We start from the raw sequence: 19,207 nt of genomic DNA on the forward strand, positions 1-19,207 counted from the left end.
ATAAACTAAATACGCCATCATCTCTCTCTCTCTCTCTCTCTCTCTCTCTCTCTCTCTCTCTCTCTCTCTCTCTCTCTCTCTCTCTCTCTCTCATCGAATTTCACACCATTACTAAACTGATTTTTGAGATGAGATAAATCGTTCGCTTTAGAAGGGAGAGAAAGAGACGGAGGGAAGGGAGGAAGGGAGGGAAGAGAAGGGAGGGAGAAGAGACCGGGAGAGAGGAAGGAAGAGAGAAACAAGGAGGAGGAGGAGGAGTGGGAGGAGGAAGAAGGAAAGGAGGGGAGGAAAAGGGTTAAAAAATACGAAAGTAGGAGGAAAGGAAGAGAGAGAGAGAGAGAGAGAGAGAGAGAGAGAGAGAGAGAGAGAGTTATAAGTATTTCCGATCAGGCGTGAAAACCACTCTACTGATTGCCTTGGTGTTACTTATAAGTCTCTCTCTCTCTCTCTCTCTGTATCTTTTATTTTAACATTATTCTCTCCCAGTATCTAGTATCTCTCTCTCTCTCTCTCTCTCTCTCGACATCACTTTTTGCTTTCATTTTCCTCTCAGTATGAATAATCTCTCTCTCTCTCTCCATCACCTTTTTTTGCTTTCATTTTCCTCTCAGTATGAATAATCTCTCTCTCTCTCTCTCTCTCTCTCTCTCCCCTCTGAGCGTCGCTGCGGATTAAGTCGTCACTCGGAATAAGGCAATGACGCCTCCCTAACTACTTCCCAAACTATTTGTTTCTTCCTTCCTCCCTTCCCTCCCTTTACTCTCCCTTCCCCTCCCTACCCTTCCTCCCTTTCCTCTCCTTTCCCTTCCACTTTCCTTCCCTTTCCTTCCTTCCCTCCCTTCCTTCCTTTTGCTCACTCTTCCTTTCCCTCTTCCATTGCTTTCCTTCCTTCCCCTTCTTCCTATCCTTCCTTTCTCTTCTCTTTCCTTTCCCTTCCTCCCTTTCTCTTCTCTTTCCCTTCCTTTTCTTTCCTCCCTTCCCTCCTCTCTCCATCCATTTATTTTACCTCTCCCCTTTCTCTCTTTATCCACTTCCTTCTCTTTCTCTTCTCATTCCTTTCCCTTCCTTCCTTCCATCCATTCCTTTTCCCCCTCAATTCCTTCCTTTCACTTCCCTCCCTTTCCTTTCTCCTTCCTTCGCTTCTCCTTCCTCCCCTTCCAGGCGTTCTTCTCTCCTCCTCCTTCCCTCCCTTCCTCCCTCCCTTCATGTATAGGATGATGGAGAGCTGATACGAAGGGAGAGAAGGAGAGGGAGAGGAAGGAGGGAGAGAGAGAGAGGGAGGGAGAGAGTGATTTATGGGAGGGAACTCTACTCCCTTTTCAGAGGCGTAACCCGTACTTATATGAGAGAGAGAGAGAGAGAGAGAGAGAGAGAGAGAGAGAGAGAGAGAGAGAGAGAGAGAGAGAGAGAGTTAGGATGGGCTTCCGTGAATAATTTTCTATATCATCTCTCTCTCTCTCTCTCTCTCTCTCTCTCTCTCTCTCAGGGAAGGAAGGAACGGATAGAGATAGATGGAGAGATAGATACATAGGCGTAATCTCTCTCTCTCTCTCTCTCTCTCTCTCTCTCTCTCTCGGGGTGGTGACAGTGGTACATATCAACTGTGTGTGACCAATGGATTAACTAACACCGTAAAGATTAAGCCTAAACCCGTGGGAACTCTCTCTCTCTCTCTCTCTCTCTCTCTCTCTCTCTCTCTCAAAAATGAATATGATCAGAGGAAAATAACTTACTAATGCAACTACTACTACCAATACTACTACAACTACAACAACAACTACTACTACTACTACTACAACTAAAAGAATGAGAATAAGAATCTCTCTCTCTCTCTCTCTCTCTCTCTCTCTCTCTCTCTCAATCATCGCCATGGGGCCATAACACGATTGGCTATTAATACCACAAACTAATCTCCTCCTCCTCCTCCTCCTCCTCCTCTTACTGCTCTTTCTCTGCCATAACTTAGCCACGGAGATCCTAAACACTGAACCCTTCCCCCCTCTCCCTCCCTCCCTTTCTCTCTCTCAGTATTGATAAGTGGTCGACTCCACACACACACACACACACACACACGAGGGCATTGCAACTTTAAGATACCACCACTGCCATTTACACCACCACCATCACCACCACCACCACCATCACCAAAATCACCACCACTACCACCACCTCCTCCATCACCACCACCACCACCACCTCCTCCATCACCACCACCACCACCTCCATCACCATCAGCAACTTCATCACCACCACTACACCCCCACCCCCACCATCACCACCACCACCATCACCATCAGCAACTTCATCACCACCATCACCATCACCACCATAGCAACCATCATCATACTAGCGGCCATTTTACTACTACTACTACTACTACTACTAAAATAATAAGAATATAAGTAATCTGCCTGTCAGCCTCTCTCTCTCTCTCTCTCTCTCTCTCCATTCACATTTTTTTACGGCTGTGATTAGGTTATGATGTTGTTACAAGAGGAGGAGGAGGAAGAGGAGGAGGAGGAGGAGGAAGAGGAGGAGGAGGATTTAGCCCCATCCCATCTCATCACTTCTTGATACAATTTGGAAGATGAAAACAACAACAACAACGACTCTCTCTCTCTCTCTCTCTCTCTCTCTCTCTCTCTCTCTCTCTCCTGCGCAATGTGTGTGTGCGTACGTGCGTGGGTGGGTGGCCGGAAACAAAATGGTGGCTCGGTGGTGGTGTGATGGTGGTGGTCGCGGTGGTGGTAGTGGTGATCAGGGAGGAAAAAATAATAAATCCAGAGAGGAAAAAGGGAGGGAAGGGGGAACAGGGAGAGGAAAAGGGAGGAAAAGGATGGAGGAAAGGAGGAATAAGGGAAGAGGAGGAGGAGGAGAAGGAGAGAAAACCATGAGATAGAGAAAGGAAGGAGAGAGAGAGGAAAGGAATATGAGGAGGAGGAAGGGAGGAAGATGGGGGGAGGAGGAGGAGGAGGAGGAGGAGGAGAGGAGGCAGTGAAGTAGGGAAAGGAAGGAGAGAAAGAGGAAAGGAAGAAGGGAAGAAGGAAAATGAAGAGGAGAGGAGAGGGGAAGAAAAGGGTGGAGGAAGGGAGGAAGAAGGGAGAAGGCGAGAAAGAGGAGAAGGGAATAAGGGAGATGGAAGAAAAGGGTGGAGGAAGGGAGGAAGAAGGGAGGAGGAGGCGAGAAAGAGGAGAAGGGAATAAGGGAGATGGAAGAAAAGGGTGGAGGAAGGGAGGAAGAAGGGAGAAGGCGAGAAAGAGGAGAAGGGAATAAGGGAGATGGAAGAAAAGGGTGGAGGAAGGGAGGAAGAAGGGAGGAGGAGGCGAGAAAGAGAGGAAGGGAATAAGGGAGATGGAAGAAAAGGGTGGAGGAAGGGAGGAAGAAGGGAGGAGGAGGCGAGAAAGAGAAGAAGGGAATAAGGGAGATGGAAGAAAACGGTGGAGGAAGGAGGAAGAAGGAGGAGGAGGCGAGAAAGAGAAGAAGAAGGAATAAGGAGATGGAAGAAAAGGGTGGAGGAAGGGAGGAAGAAGGGAGGAGGAGGCGAGAAAGAGAAGAAGGGAATAAGGGAGATGGAAGAAAAGGGTGGAGGAAGGGAGGAGGAAGGGAGGTGGAGGCGAGAAAGAGAAGAAGGGAATAAGGGAGATGGAAGAAAAGGGTGGAGGAAGGGAGGAGGAGGCGAGAAAGAGAAGAAGGGAATAAGGGAGATGGAAGAAAAGGGTGGAGGAAGGGAGGAGGAGGCGAGAAAGAGAAGAAGGGAATAAGGGAGATGGAAGAAAAGGGTGGAGGAAGGGAGGAAGAAGGGAGGAGGAGGCGATAAAGAGGAGAATAAGGGAATAAGGGAGATGGAAGAAAGGAAGGGCGAAGAAAAGGGTGGAAGAAGGGAGGAAGAAGGGAAGAGGAGGAGAAAGAGGAAAGGAAGAAGGAATAAGGAAAATGAGAAGGAGAGGAGAGGGGAAGAAAAGGGAGGAGGAGAAAGAGGAGAGGAAGAAGGGAATAAGGAAATAAGGGAGGAGGGAGGTGAGGGAGAACACAGAGGAATGGAAAGGGAAATAAAGACCGATAAGGCAGAGCAGGAATTGACCACTTACCACTTTACTATTAACGTCTAAGAAATAAAATAGTATCAGAAACAGGGCAAGGATAGTCAGTCAGGCATCTCCACTCATTACTAGCTTTATTAGTACCTTAAGAAACCAGATAGTTACAGTAGTAATTAATAATGTACCTCAATGCAATACAAACAGGGTGATCTAATTACTTCTGTGCTCTAAAATGGAGGTGTTCTACGAGGGTTAATTTCACATACTCAATAAATCTAAGTCTATGTCCATGGCTGAATAAATGGATAATACTTGAATATTTGTGTTAAAGGCTTACAGTGATCAATGTTCTTACTTATACATATACCAGCAATCAATATTTTTACCCATACATATCAGGGCGTTGTCATTTGGGAAAGGGGGGCCCAACTCTCAACCTATTTAGTTATATATATATATATATATATATATATATATATATATATATATATATATATATATATATATATATATATATATATATATATATATATATATATATATATATATATATATATATATATATATATATATATATATATATATATATATATATATATATATATATATACAAGAGAGAGAAGCCTTATTTTAGCTTTGTCAAGCTCCCTGATACATATACCTAAGGCTTTCCAGTAGGTACATGTAGACACTGTTTTCATATGTAAAGATCATTGTATTAGTGCCAACATTTTAGGGAAGGGAAAGAAAGGGAAGGGAAGGGAAGGAAAGGAAAGGGGAGGGAAAAAGATCTATTGGGAAGAATGTACGGAATGAAAAGGATTATTTCATTGGCATTTTTCCTCATATATATACGCTATCAATGCCGTATGTAAAGCAAGGGCATTTACCTCCCCTGGCAACCTTAGGACAGTCTACCTTTACAGGGCCATTCTATAAAGCTGTTACGTTTACCTGAAGGCTGTCGATTGTTACGTCATCACCTCAGTCTATATTCCTTGCCATATGTAAAGCAAAGTTATTTACCTCCCCAGGCAGCCTTATAGGACACAAGGGGTTACAGTCTACCTTTACAGGGCCATTCTAGAACCGACACGTTTACCTGAAGGCTGTCGATTGTTGCGTCATCACCTCAGTCTTTATTCCTTGCTTGCTACCCTTGTGAACTCAGGCAGTGGAGGTCCAAATCACATGCTTGGTCCGGTCCTTACTCAGCGTCTATATACTCCACCGTGCAGCTGAATTTCGTGGTGGCGCTATTCACACGTAGAGACATCAGGTTCTGGCCCGGCAGTCTGCAGGAGGAGGGATGACAGGGAGAAGGTTAGAGTCATACTATGGTTCAGATTCTATTACGTATCGGTCTCCCATACGACTATTTCCCAGGACCACACAGAAGATTAACCGGGTTTTCATGTGTGTTCTTTTTCCGTTCAAGATGCAGAAGGCGTGTAAGTGAGCCATATTTCCCAAGGCCCGGGTTTACATAGGTGTTCTAAGGCGTGTAAGGAGCCATATTTCCCAAGGCCCGGGTTACATAGGTGTTCGTAAGTGAGCCATATTTCCCAAGGCCCGGGTTTACATAGGTGTTCTTTTTCCGTTCAAGATGCAGAAGGCGTGTAAGTGAGTCATATTTCCCAAGGCTCGGGTTTACATAGGTGTTCTTTTTCCGTTCAAGATGCAGAAGGCGTGTAAGTGAGTCATATTTCCCAAGGCTCGGGTTTACATAGGTGTTATTTTTCCGTTCAAGATGCAGAAGCCAAGTAGAACCACCACTAGCATCACAAAACAGCCCATTAAACTCCCTACAGCAACTTCTATATACGAGAGGCTTTTCAAACGGGGGAACTGAACCGCCGATATGTTGAAAAATACCCGTTATATATTCCTAAGCACTTTGATACCACCACTAAGACAACCACTCACATAACAGGTCACAGTAACTACTCACTCCTTGGTGCTATCGAGGAGCTGAGTGCCGCAGTAGTGCTCCATGTCGGCCGGCACGAAGTAGAGGCAGTCCGAGGTGCACTTCTGCTTCCTGGGCGGCTTCAGGCTGAACTCTTGGAAGGTGACACGGGTCCTCTGCCCCTCACCGGGCTGTCGGGGGAACCAGGTCGCTGTCAGTGCATGGTAATGGGAGTAAGAGAAATAGAGAAAGTAAAAAGAGGGAAAAAAAGAAAGTTAAAGAAATGGAATAACATGAAGGGGAGAGAGAGAGAGAGAGAGAGAGAGAGAGAGAGAGAGAGAGAGAGAGAGAGAGAGAGAGAGAGAGAGAGAGAGAGAGAGAGAGAGAGAGAGAGAGTTCAACATATATAATACTGAACAAAGAAGAGAAACAGAAAGAAAGTAAAAAGAAGGAAAACGCAAAAGTTAAAGAAAGAGAAAAATGGAGAATAAAAAGAAATAAAATAAACGAGAAAGAGAAAGAAGAAAAAAAAAATACAATGCAAAAGAAAGTAAGCGGTGACCTTATCTCCTTTGACCTTGTTCAGCGTCTATAAAGGTCATTTATTTTACTGTTATTTTCGTTTACTGACCTAAAGCTTCCCTTCCGTAAAAAAAAAAAATAAATAAATAAATAAATAAAAATAAATAAAAACGTTACTAATATTAACACAGGAGAAGGAGGAAGAGGAGGAGGAGGCAGTGAGGTAGGTAAAGGAATGAGAGAAAGAAGAAAGGAGAATAGGGAATGAGGATATGGTGGAGGAAGGGAGGAGGAGGAGGAGGAGGAGGAGGCAGTGAGGTAGGTAAAGGAAGGAGAGAAAGAAGAAAGGAGAATAGGGAATGAGGATATGGTGGAGGAAGGGAGGAGGAGGAGGAGGAGGCAGTGAGGTAGGTAAAGGAAGGAGAGAAAGAAGAAAGGATAAAAGGGAATGAGGAAATGGTGGAGGAAGGGAGGAGGAGGAGGCAGTGAGGTAGGAAAACGAAGGAGAGAAAGAAGAAAGGAGAATAGGGAATGAGGAAATGGTGGAGGAAGGGAGGAGGAGGAGGAGGAGGAGGCAGTGAGGTAGGTAAAGGAAGGAGAGAAAGAAGAAAGGAGAATAGGGAATGAGGAAATGGTGGAGGGAGGGAGGAGGAGGAGGAGGAGAGGAGGCCCTGAAGTAGAGAAGAGATTGTCCTACCACGAGACGCCAGTTGCAGACATAGGGCGCCTGGAAGCTGTAGTCCGGTATGGTGAGGGTGGCATTGGACGGCACCACACCCCCGCACACCAGTTTCGGGGCCACGGTAACAGCTAGCCCATCCGATCCACCCGCCTCCTCCCTGCCATGGCCCCGGTGCAGGAAGGTGAAGATGACCACGTCCTCCACTGTGTTGTAGCTGACCGGGCTGGTGCCGCAGAATCTATACCGTTTTGGGTCATGATAAGGACGTGTTAGGGACAGGACCGTAACATGTATGCTGGAATGATTGATGTATAGATGACTTAGAAAAGAGAGAGAGGGAGGGAAGAGAAGAGAAGAAAAGGAGGAGGAGGAGGAGGAGAAGGAGCACGATTAGAGAAAGATAGGAAGTTGAGGAAGAGAAAATAAGCGAGGGAGGGAGTGAAGGGGGAAGAAAGTCCTCGGTAGTATAGTGGTTAGTATCCCCGCCTGTCACGCGGGAGACCGGGGTTCGATTCCCCGCCGGGGAGGTTCAAACATTTCGGTCTCGTCTACACGGCCACGCGAAGGGCTCCTTTACTGACGCCGCCTCGCCACCTCTTGTTAGCAGAGACGGGTGTGTTAGAGGCGTGCTTAGGCCTAGTTTACTTCCCAGCCCAACCTGCATGGCCTCCCTACCGTGTCAGTGTAGACATTGAAAAACTACCTTTCCCTAAACGTGATTGGCTTCCCCATGTCCTCCAGGATCACTTCATGGTCAAACTGTCCAAGTACCCCCGTGTTCGGGCTGTCCATGTGTACTGTGATGGCTCTGTTGATGGCAGCAGGTCAGGCTGCGGCGTTTTTATCCGGGATTACGCTTCCCCTACCCAGTACACTGACATTGAGGTTACCAGGCGGCTGCCAGGGTACCTGTCCTCGACCTGGGCTGAGCTGTATGCCATCCTTGAGGGTCTCCACACAGTAGCAGCTTTGCACGAAAATGTCTACTTGTTTGTCGATAGCTAGGCTGCATTACATGAACTTGTGTCCTCCTTCCCTACTGACTGTGATCTTGTAACTAAGTGCCCGACTGCCGTCCGTGCCCTTGAGGCCGCAGGTGCCACGGTCCACTTCACCTGGGTGCCCTCCCATGTGGGCATCCAGCTCAATGAGAAGGCAGACTGCCTTGCTCGCCAAGCCCTTCAGGATGACACAGTGGACCCTGGCACTGAATATACGCTTAGCTATGTTAAGAATAAACTTAGGCATTATTTCCGTGATAGCATTGCTACCCAACTTAGACACTGCTGTGACACTGGCAGCGCCAGCAGCCTCCACTATGTTGGTGTCTCCCAGCACAGTGTTTACCCCTATGGGCGACACAGTGCCCCTCAGGATGTGGTAGCAATGCGCCTTAGGCTAGGCTATAGGTACTACTGGGAGGTTAGTCTGGTGTCTGCTGCACGCTATGTGCCAGGCCGAGGGGCCACACACTGCAACACTATGTCATGGAATGCCCTCTCATTGATAAGTTTAAACCACGGGACTGTCTTGACCTGACCCAAACAATTTGTTGGCTCCTGAACCATGATGTCCTCCCTGCTATCCTCAAAGAACATCCTTAGTTTGCAGTGTGTGGCAGCCTGAACTACTGCCGTGCTATACAAGGCTGTGATTTCTGCAGTATTCTACTTTAAGGACTATTTACTCTATCTCTGTATTCATTCCCATCTAGTGCTTGGGCAGTGTCCTTCTCCGTCTCCACATTTTATTTTCTTATTGACTAGGGGCAGGTACCGCCTTGTTGTGCATTCATTCCTACCATTGTATCTTTTTAGTTTCAAGGTGCTTCCTACACATGTATTACTAGTTGTATAATCACACTGTCCTGCCTGGGGGTTGGGATGGCATGTTCCTCCCTTCTCCCTTGTTGTTTACCTGCAACAATAAACTATCAATCAATCAGGAGAGAGAGAGAGAGAGAGAGAGAGAGAGAGAGAGAGAGAGAGAGAGAGAGAGAGAGAGAGAGAGAGAGAGAGAGAGAGAGAGAGAGAGAGAATTTGTGTTGCGTCTCTCTCTCTCCCCCACTTGCTGTAAACAATAATAATAATAATAATAATAATAATAATAATAATAATAATAATAAATAAATAAAAACTCACGTCTCTGAAATGGCGGCTTCGTCTGTCTCGTCGTCGTTATCCTGAAGGACGAGAGACGAGGCCGAGCAGTCGTCGTCCTCAAGTCGCAGGTGACCCGAGACTTGGAGGCCGTACTTGGTGAGGTGGTCGTCCTGGTGGTGGTGGTGGTGTTAGTGGTGGTGATAATAGTGATATGAGAGAGAGAGAGAGAGAGAGAGAGAGAGAGAGAGAGAGAGAGAGAGAGAGAGAGAGAGAGAGAGAGAGAGATATATACATAGAAAATCAGACCACACAGACCCCATGGTCCAGACTAGGTGGTCTGTCCTTAGGCCTAAGTGATTCTACATTAATCAGATGGCTCCAAAACGTTGCATTTCAACTCTAGTTAATATTAAGTTCAAGGAAGTGACGGTCGAGCTTGTTTTTAAAGGAGTCAATCGTGTTACACTGGACCACTGAAGGTGAGAGAGAGAGAGAGAGAGAGAGAGAGAGAGAGAGAGAGAGAGAGAGAGAGAGAGAGAGAGACGTCTCTCCTCTCTCTCTCTCCTCTCTCTCTCTCTCTCTCTCTCTCTCTCTCTCTCTCACACACACACACACACAGTTCCTATACCTTGATGGACACCCGAAGAAGGATCTCACAGTCCTCGGTCGAGTCAGGGGCGTTGAGGATGACGTTGAGGGTCTCGCTGGGGAGGATGGTGACGTCCCCGGCCTCCCCGCACCGCCCTACGAACACGTCCCTTGTGCCTGGAGGGGAGGAGGAAGGGGAGGGGTCAGGGAAGAACAGGGACGAGGAGGAGGAGGAGGAGGAGAAAGAAGAGGAGTAGGAGGAGGCAAATTTATAAAGATGAGATAATATTGGAGGAAAAAGGCCGTCTCTCTCTCTCTCTCTCTCTCTCTCTCTCTCACACACACACACACACAAACACACACACGTAAAATAGTCTGTTGAATCTATGGTGTGTGTGTGTGTGTGTGTGCATTTATCTTTGGTCTAATTGATCTTACCTGCTATTTTGAGGTCAGGTGAGTTGATTGGCCAGGCCGTCACAGACCCAACCAGCACCAGCACCACCACCGCGATCTGTACATTATTATTATTATTATTATTATTATTATTATTATTTTCTTTGTTTATTTCACATTATTTTCATGCTAATCTATTTTCCTGTTCGTTGATCCCTGAGAGAGAGAGAGAGAGAGAGAGAGAGAGAGAGAGAGAGAGAGAGAGAGAGAGAGAGAGAGAGAGAGAGAGAGAGAGCACCATATAACATTAGTTTACCCTTGCATATTGTTAACGCTTGATAAGAGACAGGAAGAAAGACGAATGAGAGAGAGAGAGAGAGAGAGAGAGAGAGAGAGAGAGAGAGAGAGAACACCATATAGCATTAGTTTCCCCTTACATATTGATAACGCTTTATAAGAGACAGGAAGAAAGACGAATGAGAGAGAGAGAGAGAGAGAGAGAGAGAGAGAGAGAGAGAGAGAGAGAGAGAGAGAGAGAGAGAGACAGGTGTTGAGGGCCAGGTATATCCACAGGTGTCCCAAACATGCTCAGGTATTATGAGGCAAAGGTGGCTTATTAAAGGGCAAAGATCTACCTTGACTGGACAGCAGCTGCAGGTGTGAAAAGACTGTACAGGTGTTTCATAAGTGTTAAGTATTGGCATTGTTAGACGCTTTCAAGTCCCACATTAACTATTTCCAAAGACCAAACAAGAGATCAGTCAGGCTCTAATGTGATTTTTTTTTAGGGTTCATGGTACAGAAGAAGGGTCAAACTACCACCAGGGTCATAAAACTACCCCTGGAAATGCCTAAAACTCCAACGAAAGCCTTGTCAAATGTGTGTTCTCTTAGGTTCTGGGTACAGTAGAAGGGTCAAACTACCACCAGGGTCATACAACTACCTGGAAATGCCAAAAACTCTGACGAAAGCCTTGTCAAATGTGTTATCTTAGGTTCAGGGTACAGTAGAATGGTCAAAATACCACCAGGGTCATAAAACTACCCCTGGAAATGCCTAAAACTCTGACGAAAGCCTTGTCAAATGTGTGTTTCTAAGTTCGCAGTACAGAGGAAGGGTCAAAGTAACACCAGGGTCATCAAACTACCCCTGGAAATGCCTAAAACTCCAACGAAAGCCTTGTCAAATGTGTTTTCTCCTAGGTTCAGGGTACAGTAGAAGGGTCAAACTACCACCAGGGTCATACAACTACCTGGAAATGCCAAAAACTCTGACGAAAGCCTTGTCAAATGTGTTATCTTAGGTTCAGGGTACAGTAGAATGGTCAAAATACCACCAGGGTCATAAAACTACCCCTGGAAATGCCTAAAACTCTGACGAAAGCCTTGTCAAATGTGTGTTTCTAAGTTCGCAGTACAGAGGAAGGGTCAAACTAACACCAGGGTCATCAAACTACCCCTGGAAATGCCTAAAACTCCTACGAAAGCCTTGTCAAATGTGTTCTCTTAGGTTCAGGGTACAGTAGAAGGGTCAAACTACCACCAGGGTCATAAAACTACCCCTGGAAATGCCAAAAACTCCAATGAAAGCCTTGTCAAATGTGTTCTCTTAGGTTCAGGGTACAGTAAAATGGTCAAAATACCACCAGGGTCATAAAACTACCCCTGGAAATGCCTAAAACTCTGACAAAAGCCTTGTCAAATGTGTGTTCTCTTAGGTTCAGGGTACAGTAGAATGGTCAGAATACCACCAGGGTCATAAAACTACCCCTGGAAATGCCTAAAACTCCGACGAAAGCCTTGTCAAATGTGTGTTCTCTTAGGTTCAGGGTACAGTAGAATGGTCAAACTACCACCAGGGTCATCAAACTACCCCTGGAAATGCCTAAAACTCCGACGAAAGCCTTGTCAAATGTGTTCTCTTAGGTTCAGGGTACAGTAGAAAGGTCAAAATACCACCAGGGTCATAAAACTACCCTTGGAAATGCCTAAAACTCCGATGAGAGCCTTGTCAAATGTGTGTTTCTAAGTTTGCGGTACAGAGGAAGGGTCAAACTAACACCAGGGTCATCAAACTACCCCTGGAAATGCCTAAAACTCCTACGAGAGCCTTGTCACATGTGTGTTTGTAAGTTCGCGGTACAGAGGAAGGGTCAAACTACCACCAGGATCATAAAACTACCCTTGGAAATGGCTAAAACTCCGACGAAAGCCTTGTCAAATATGTGCTTGGGCGCCGAAACACTATGCTGGGAAACACTTGTAATGTTACCTGAGGGGCAGCTTTAGTGTTAGGGACTTTTTGTTTTAATATTAGATCATGCTCCTCCTCCTACTCCTCTTCTTTTCCCTCTTCTTTTTTCTTTTTCTTTCTCCTTCTCATTATTATTATTATCATTTATTATAATTATTACGTTTTTCTTCTTCCTGCTCCTCCTCCTTTTCCATTTCCTTTACTACTACTACTACTACTACTACTACTACCACTGTTACTACTACTGCTGCTACCTCTACCACTAATACTAACGATCATAATGTGTAATAATAATAATGATAACAATAATAATAATAATAATAATAATAATAATAATAATAATAATAATAATAATAATAATAATAATAATAATAATAATAGTAATTCTCACCTGCATGGTCATGGCTGAGTGTCTCTTCGCTTTGGAGAGATGGAGGAAAGGTCTGTCAAGATGGAGGGAACCTGAAGAAGTGGGTCCCCTTTCTCTCTCTCTCTCTCTCTCTCTGCATGCCTCAAGACACCTGGAGAGAGAGAGAGAGAGAGAGAGAGAGAGAGAGAGAGAGAGAGAGAGAGAGAGAGAGAGAGAGAGAGAGAGAGAGAGAGAGAGAGAGAGAGAGAGAGAGAGAGAATGTAATCCCATATATATCCAGCAGTCACCCATTCCCTGAAATTGACCTCATTTTCACCTGGTATTGACCTCTCTTCCACCCGAAACTGACCTCACTTTTCCCCCCCTTGATCTGCCATCTTTACAGTAAAAAAAAAAAAAACTAATAATAATAATAATAATAAAAATCTCAACATTAGCCAAATAAAGTTGCAAACTATACACTTCCATCATTCAACATAATCTTTTATTTCTGCATTACAAATATATTTCCTCTATCATAATATATTCTGCACTGCAATCTTACAAAAATACATTGACTCACAGCTATAATTAAAAACCTCAAGATATTTCCACTCTTCCGATACCTTAACTAACAAACAACTCTTTTAAAACTTGTCAACAGGAATAGTGTAACACCTATGATATACACATGATGATTTCAGTCAACAGTAGACTCTTAAAACATAGATTCACAGACCTGTAAATATGTGTGTTCGTGTGTGTGTGTATTTATCTTCTTCTCTTCCTCCTCCTCCTCCTTCTTTTCATTATTTCTCTCCCTGCTGGCTTCCATATCCTATCCACCTCAACTTCCTCCTATTACTACTTTTCCTTCCCTTCTCCTCCTCCTTCTCTTCCTACTTTCCCTTCCCTTCCTCCTCCTCCTCCTTCTTTACATTGTCTCTCTCTTTGCTGTGTGTGTGTGTGTGTGTGTGTGTGTGTGTGTGTGTGTGTGTGTGTGTGTGTGTGTGTTAGGCATGGCTTTCCTCCAGCTGCTGTGTGAGTGTGTAGACCTGGTGCGTTAAGAGAGCGTTGCGATGCCTTAAAACCTGCAGAAGATCGGCCTGTCTCTCCAGCACCCACTCCAGGCTGCTGGGGCCCCTGAAGAGGAGGAGGAAGAGTTGTAATAGGAAAAGGAGGAGGAGGAGGAGAAAGGGGAAGAAGTAGTAGTAGTAGTAGTAGGAGGAGGAGGAAGTTGATTGATTGATTGTTTGATAGTTTATTGTTGCAGGTAGGTAGGAGAGGATATGGAAGCCAGCAAAGAGAGAAACAATAAAAAGAAGGAGGAGGAGGAGGAGGAGGAGGAAGGGAAGGAAAAGTAGGAAGAGGAGAAGAAGGAGGAGGAGAAGGGAAGGAAAAGTAGTAATAGGAGGAGGAGGAGGAGGAGGAGGAGGAGGAGGAGGAGGAAGTTGAGGTGGAGAGGATATGGAAGCCAGCAGGGAGAGAAATAATGAAAAGAAGGAGGAGGAGGAGGAGGAGGAGGAGGAGGAGGAAGGGAAGGAAGAGTAGGAAGAGGAGACGAAGGAGGAGGAGAAGGGAAGGAAAAGTAGCAATAGGAGGAGGAGGAGGAGGAGGAGGAGGAAGGGAAGGAAGAGTAGGAAAAGGAGAAGAAAGAGGAGGAGAAGGGAAGGAAAAGTAGCAATAGGAGGAGGAGGAGGAGGAGGAGGAAGTTGAGGTGGAGAGGATATGGAAGCCAGCAGGGAGAAATAATGAAAAGAAGAAGGAGGAGGAGGAAGGGAAGGAAGAGTAGGAAGAGGAGAAGGAGGAGGAGAAGGGAAAGAAAAGTAGTAATAGGAGGAGGAGGAAGTTGGGGATATGGAAGCCAGCAGGGAGAGAAATAATGCAAAGAAGGAGGAGGAGGAGGAGGAGGAGGAGGAGGAGGAGGAGGAGGAGGAAGGGAAGGAAGAGTAGGAAGAAGGAGAAGGCAGCAGTTAACATGAATGATGAATGTGGAGGAAGAGAAAATGAGGCAAACATCATTGACTTTCTTACTTTAACCCCTTGACTGTGGATTTCCTACAGTCACCAAGCAACAGGAACGGAACAAAAATTGGTTGCTACAATTCAATGAAGAAAATGTAAAGTCATCAACCACTAATACCAAATGGGAAACACTCCACTATTCACCACAGAGGCAGACTATATTTTACCAGGCTACCAGTGAAGGTGAATTCTGTGCCAATCGCAGCGGATGGGTTAAACTCACCTGACCCCGACGTAGGACTCCGGGCCGGATAGCCTGAGAGCAAGGTCCTCGGCAAGTGTGTCTGGGGGTGCGGCAACAACGTTGAACCTCACCACCATCACTGAGGGAGAGAGAGGGAAGCAGAGAGTGTTTGGGGGATGGAGGGGAGGAAGGAAGGAAGGAAGGTTAGTTAGGGAATGAAGTTAATGTGTATTTTTCATTACAGAAGACTCAGTTGAAGGCAAAATCATTACCAAAGACATTCAAGCAAAGTGGATGTGTTATTTCAATGAAATTTTGGCGTTGGTGGGAGACTTTTTTTTTTTTTTTTTTTTTTTTTTGTATGTGTGTGTGTGTGTGTGTGTGTGTGTGTGTGTGTGTGTATGTATCTCAGGCCCTGTATACTACAACTAGGTAAATACACACACACACACACACACACACACACACACACATGAAGGAAAGGCTGGATGAATGTAGATATGGAGATGGGACTATTAGAGTTTAGGTTGGGCCTGGTAAACTACAAATAGGTAAATACAAATAAGTAAACACACACACACACACACACACACACACACACACACACACACACACACTCACCAATGTGCTTGATGACAAAGGGAACAGCTATGAACACCTCCAGCAGGAAGATGATCTGTTGGTAGTTGACGGGTGACAGAGAGATGTTAACGCTACACCTTGCTGTGGCCCCGCCCAGGCAGTAGTCCCTCACCAAGGAGCCAAGAACCATCAGGAGGACATTGCCTATGGAGAGGGGAAGGAGAAAAAGGGTGGTATTTTTAAACATTACGGTGTACATATTTGGCAAGGCTTTCATAGGAGTTTTGGGCATTTCCAGGGGTAGTTTAACCCTTTCCCTGTGCGCGGGACGGGATGCGACTATCCCCTCAGGCGCAGTCAGGCAGCCGAATGGGGGGTTTCTTTTAACCTCTGTATCTCAAAAACTATTCATCACAGCTAAAAACAAAAACACCATTGGAAAGAGGAGGTCCAGATCTATAGGAGTCGGTTAAAGTGAGAGGTGGAAGCATCTATGAATGCCAACAAAATATGAGTATGGAAAAACAATGATAAAATGAAAGTTCTCTCTCTGTGTCTCTCGCCTCACTCACTTCCACTCATGATGTAGAAGGTGGTGCGGTGGAGGTGCCTGGTGGAGTTGTAGAAGTCATGGTAGCCCAGGATGCGAGAGTTCTTGTGTTCGCCCTTGATGTACCACGTCAGAAGCTGCAAGGGAAGGATTAAGGGGATAAGGAATGGCACAGTCCTCTCAACTCTGTTGTGTAACTTTAACCCCTTGACTGCGGATTTCCTACAAGAAGACCTCACCAAGCAACAGGAATGGAGCAAAAAGTAGCTGCTACAATCCAATGAAGAAAAATGTTAAGTCCTGCACCACCAATACCATATGGGAGAAACTCCACTACCCACCACAGAGGCAGAGAAAGACCTGGGAGTGTGTTACCAGGCTACCAGTGAAGGCCAAATCCGTGCCAATCGCAGTGGACAAGTTGACTAGTATTTTCAGTTCAATACCACATGGGAAACACTCCACTATCCACCACAGAGGCAGAGAAAGACCTGGGAGTGTATGTTACCAGACTACCAGTGAAGGCAAAATCCATGCCAATTGCAGCGGACGGGTTAACTAGTGTTTCCAGTGTTCTGTTTCCTCAACTCACCATGACCACGGCCCACAGACACACATGCAGGTACTGGAGGCCAGAGAAGGTGTCCATCTTTGAGCCGTCAGCATGGAACACAGGCAGGAGGAAGCCGCCCACAGGAAGCACAACCTGGAGATAACATAATTGCCTGTCACAACCAAGGAGCTTAAGAGGGGAAGGGAGGTAAAGCAACAGATGAAGAAGAAACAGGAAGGTGAGGAAAGGAAGGGAGGGGAGGAAGAGAGGGGGAAGGGAGATAAAAATGAAATATTGAAGATGAAATGGGTTGGGGAAAGAAAGGGAGAATAGGGAAGAAAAAGGGAGGAAATAAAGACAAATGGAAGAAGAAACCGGTGAAGACAGGGAATGAGAGAGGAGTACAGGGAGGAAGGAAGACAAAAGGAGGAGGAGGAGGAGGAAGATTAAGTTGGGAGAGAAAGTGAGAATAGGGAAGAAAAAGGGAGGAAATAAAGACAAATGGAAGAAGAAACAGGTGAAGACAGGGAATGAGAGAGGAGTACAGGGAGGAAGGAAGACAACAGGAGGAGGAAGAGGAGGAGGAGGAGGAAGGAGAAGGAGGAGAAGGAAGATTAAGTTTGGGGTCAAGTGGCTGGTGCCATAAGCTGAATATTTAGTTAACCGACCCATCATACAGGCACCACGTGACCTGACAAGGACATTACTGAACAAATTCATGACCACAAGATGCAGAAAGGATGTAAATAAGCTCATGATTACTTGGAACAGTTTGAATGCAAAAATACTAGTGTTTAATAATGAAAACTTTGAACAGCCATAAAGTCAATGCAGTGAAAACAGGGGGGAAAGGAAGGTGTGTAGAGATGAAGGAAGGTGAGGTATGGGGAAATAGGGGAAGGAAAGGGAATGGAAGGTGTGTAGGGAGACAAAGTAAAGGGAAGGGGAGGTAAGGTAAGAGGGCGTAATGGAGAAGAAGGGGAGGGAAGGGAAGGGAATGGAGGGGAGAGGAAGGGATTTGTGTAGGAAGGGAGTGAAGGGTAGGCCGTCTTACCAGGAGCAGCACTTTGCAGTATAGGGCAGGAATGATGGGCAGAGGGTAATGTTCATGCCTCTGCCCTACCACCAGCACCTCCTGGTCACCCGTGCCATTGGTGGTGGCATTCTCCACCCCAACAGCCACTTGCTACAAAAGGAAATTTTTTAATCATTTACAGCGAAAGTTGAAAAAGGTCGGTATTATATGATATCTACTCTTGCTTCATACATCAGCTATTTCTGAAGGTCAAAGAGGGGGTCAGTTGGCAAACTTTTGTACCCTGAACCCAAGAAAATACACATTTGACAAGGCTTTTCTAGGAGTTTGGGCATTTTCAGGGGTAGTTTTATGACCCTTTTTCTGTGCCATGAACCTACAGAAACACTCATTAAAACCCGACATATCCCCTTTTCGGCCTAATGAGTGTGTATTTAGGTTCAGGGTACAGAAGAAGGGTCAATCTACCACAAGGGTCATAAAACTACTCCTGGAAATCACCAAAATGCCTACGAAAGCCTTGTCAAATAGGTGCTTTAGGTTCACAGTACCAAAGAAGGGTCAAACTACCACCAGGGTCATAAAACTACTCCTAGAAATCACCAAGACTCCTACAAAAGCCTTGTCAAATAAGTGCTTTAGGTTCAGGGTACAAAAGAAGGGTCAAACTACCACCAGGGTCATAAAACTATTCCTGGAAATGCCCAAAACTCCTATGAAAGCCTTGACAAATAAGTGCTTTAGGTTCAGGGTACAGAAGAAGGGTCAAACTACCACCAAGGTCATAAAACTACTCCTGGAAATGCCCAAAACTCCTATGAAAGCCTTGTCAAATAGGTGCTTTTAGGTTCAGGGTACAGAAGAAGGGTCAAACTACCACCAGGATCGTAAAACTACCCCTGGAAATGCCCACAACTCCTCGAAAAGGCTTGTCAAATAGGTGTCAAAACTGTCTTATAATAATACGACCATTTGTTAGGATCGTGACCCAAGGCGTTGCTAGGCCGCCTCACACTCGGCTTATTCTAACTCCTTAGGCATTACCTCGGATTTCAGACACCGGGAAGGCGAAGATGTGCGTCTAATGGTAGTATGTGCACTCACCTGGTGGTCTGCATTGGCTTGCATTGCCCGTGTGTGCCGCAGAAACACCAGCAGCAGCGGTCCCCTCCCCTCCCACTGTGGTGATCAGATGATGGTGCGGGTCTTGCCTTGACAACGGCACGTACTACTTTTGATTATCACTCTGCTTGCCTGCTTGTGCCTGCCGATCTGTGGCCGCTGAACAACGACCCTGCTGCTGCCCTGTTCAAAGAAGCAGCTGGGTTGGTATTCTCATTTCTCAGCCTTTCCGCCTCTCGCATCAACTATTTCCAAAGGCCGAAAAGAAGATATGTCGGGTTGTAATGACTTTTTCATGTACACGGTACAGAAA

At 45.7% G+C, this 19,207-nt stretch overlaps 2 protein-coding genes and 1 non-coding gene across 4 annotated transcripts; 1 reads left to right on the plus strand and 2 right to left on the minus strand.

Annotated features, from left to right (window-relative positions):
* Positions 1-4,703: 4,703 nt before the first annotated feature.
* Positions 4,704-12,999, minus strand: LOC126999582 (uncharacterized). Of its 2 annotated transcripts, XR_007753444.1 has the most exons (8): positions 12,885-12,999; positions 10,282-10,357; positions 9,884-10,020; positions 9,295-9,425; positions 7,169-7,391; positions 5,992-6,140; positions 5,143-5,335; positions 4,704-4,994 (listed from the first exon to the last, which is right to left on the minus strand). XR_007753444.1 is itself a non-coding variant. In XM_050862373.1 (7 exons), exons 1-7 carry the CDS (start codon positions 12,894-12,896, stop codon positions 5,248-5,250), a joined length of 816 nt encoding a protein of 271 aa, XP_050718330.1. In that variant the 5' UTR covers positions 12,897-12,999; the 3' UTR covers positions 4,704-5,247. The 2 variants fall into 2 exon arrangements, 1 of the variants encoding a protein (XP_050718330.1); XM_050862373.1 differs by having other exon boundaries at positions 4,704-5,335.
* Positions 7,609-7,680, plus strand: Trnad-guc (transfer RNA aspartic acid (anticodon GUC)). Its single transcript has one exon. It is a non-coding gene; the product is annotated as a tRNA-Asp (tRNA).
* Positions 13,000-13,330: 331 nt separating the features above from the next.
* LOC126999583 (transmembrane protein 192-like) lies at positions 13,331-19,057 on the minus strand. The gene is made up of 7 exons (XM_050862374.1): positions 18,877-19,057; positions 17,791-17,922; positions 16,776-16,889; positions 16,206-16,320; positions 15,673-15,837; positions 15,091-15,190; positions 13,331-13,985 (listed from the first exon to the last, which is right to left on the minus strand). Exons 1-7 carry the CDS (start codon positions 18,898-18,900, stop codon positions 13,856-13,858), a joined length of 780 nt encoding a protein of 259 aa, XP_050718331.1. The 5' UTR covers positions 18,901-19,057; the 3' UTR covers positions 13,331-13,855.
* Positions 19,058-19,207: the final 150 nt, after the last annotated feature.

This window comes from Eriocheir sinensis, chromosome 16 (genome assembly GCF_024679095.1).
Source record: "Eriocheir sinensis breed Jianghai 21 chromosome 16, ASM2467909v1, whole genome shotgun sequence".
Lineage (NCBI taxonomy): Eukaryota > Metazoa > Arthropoda > Malacostraca > Decapoda > Varunidae > Eriocheir > Eriocheir sinensis.

What these genes read in the sequence shown, in the direction of transcription:
- LOC126999583 (XM_050862374.1), bottom strand. Translation starts at nt 18,900, where the DNA reads ATGCAAGCCAATGCAGACCACCAG. An exon ending in AAGCCAATGCAGACCACCAG is followed by an intron (nt 17,923 to 18,876) that starts GTGAGTGCACAT and finishes TTCCTTTTGTAG; the next exon opens with CAAGTGGCTGTTGGGGTGGA. An exon ending in CTTCTACATCATGAGTGGAA is followed by an intron (nt 15,838 to 16,205) that starts GTGAGTGAGGCG and finishes CCCTCTCCATAG; the next exon opens with GCAATGTCCTCCTGATGGTT.
- LOC126999582 (XM_050862373.1), bottom strand. An exon ending in GAAGCCGCCATTTCAGAGAC is followed by an intron (nt 7,392 to 9,294) that starts GTGAGTTTTTAT and finishes AAAACGGTATAG; the next exon opens with ATTCTGCGGCACCAGCCCGG. An exon ending in TCTGCAACTGGCGTCTCGTG is followed by an intron (nt 6,141 to 7,168) that starts GTAGGACAATCT and finishes TTCCCCCGACAG; the next exon opens with CCCGGTGAGGGGCAGAGGAC.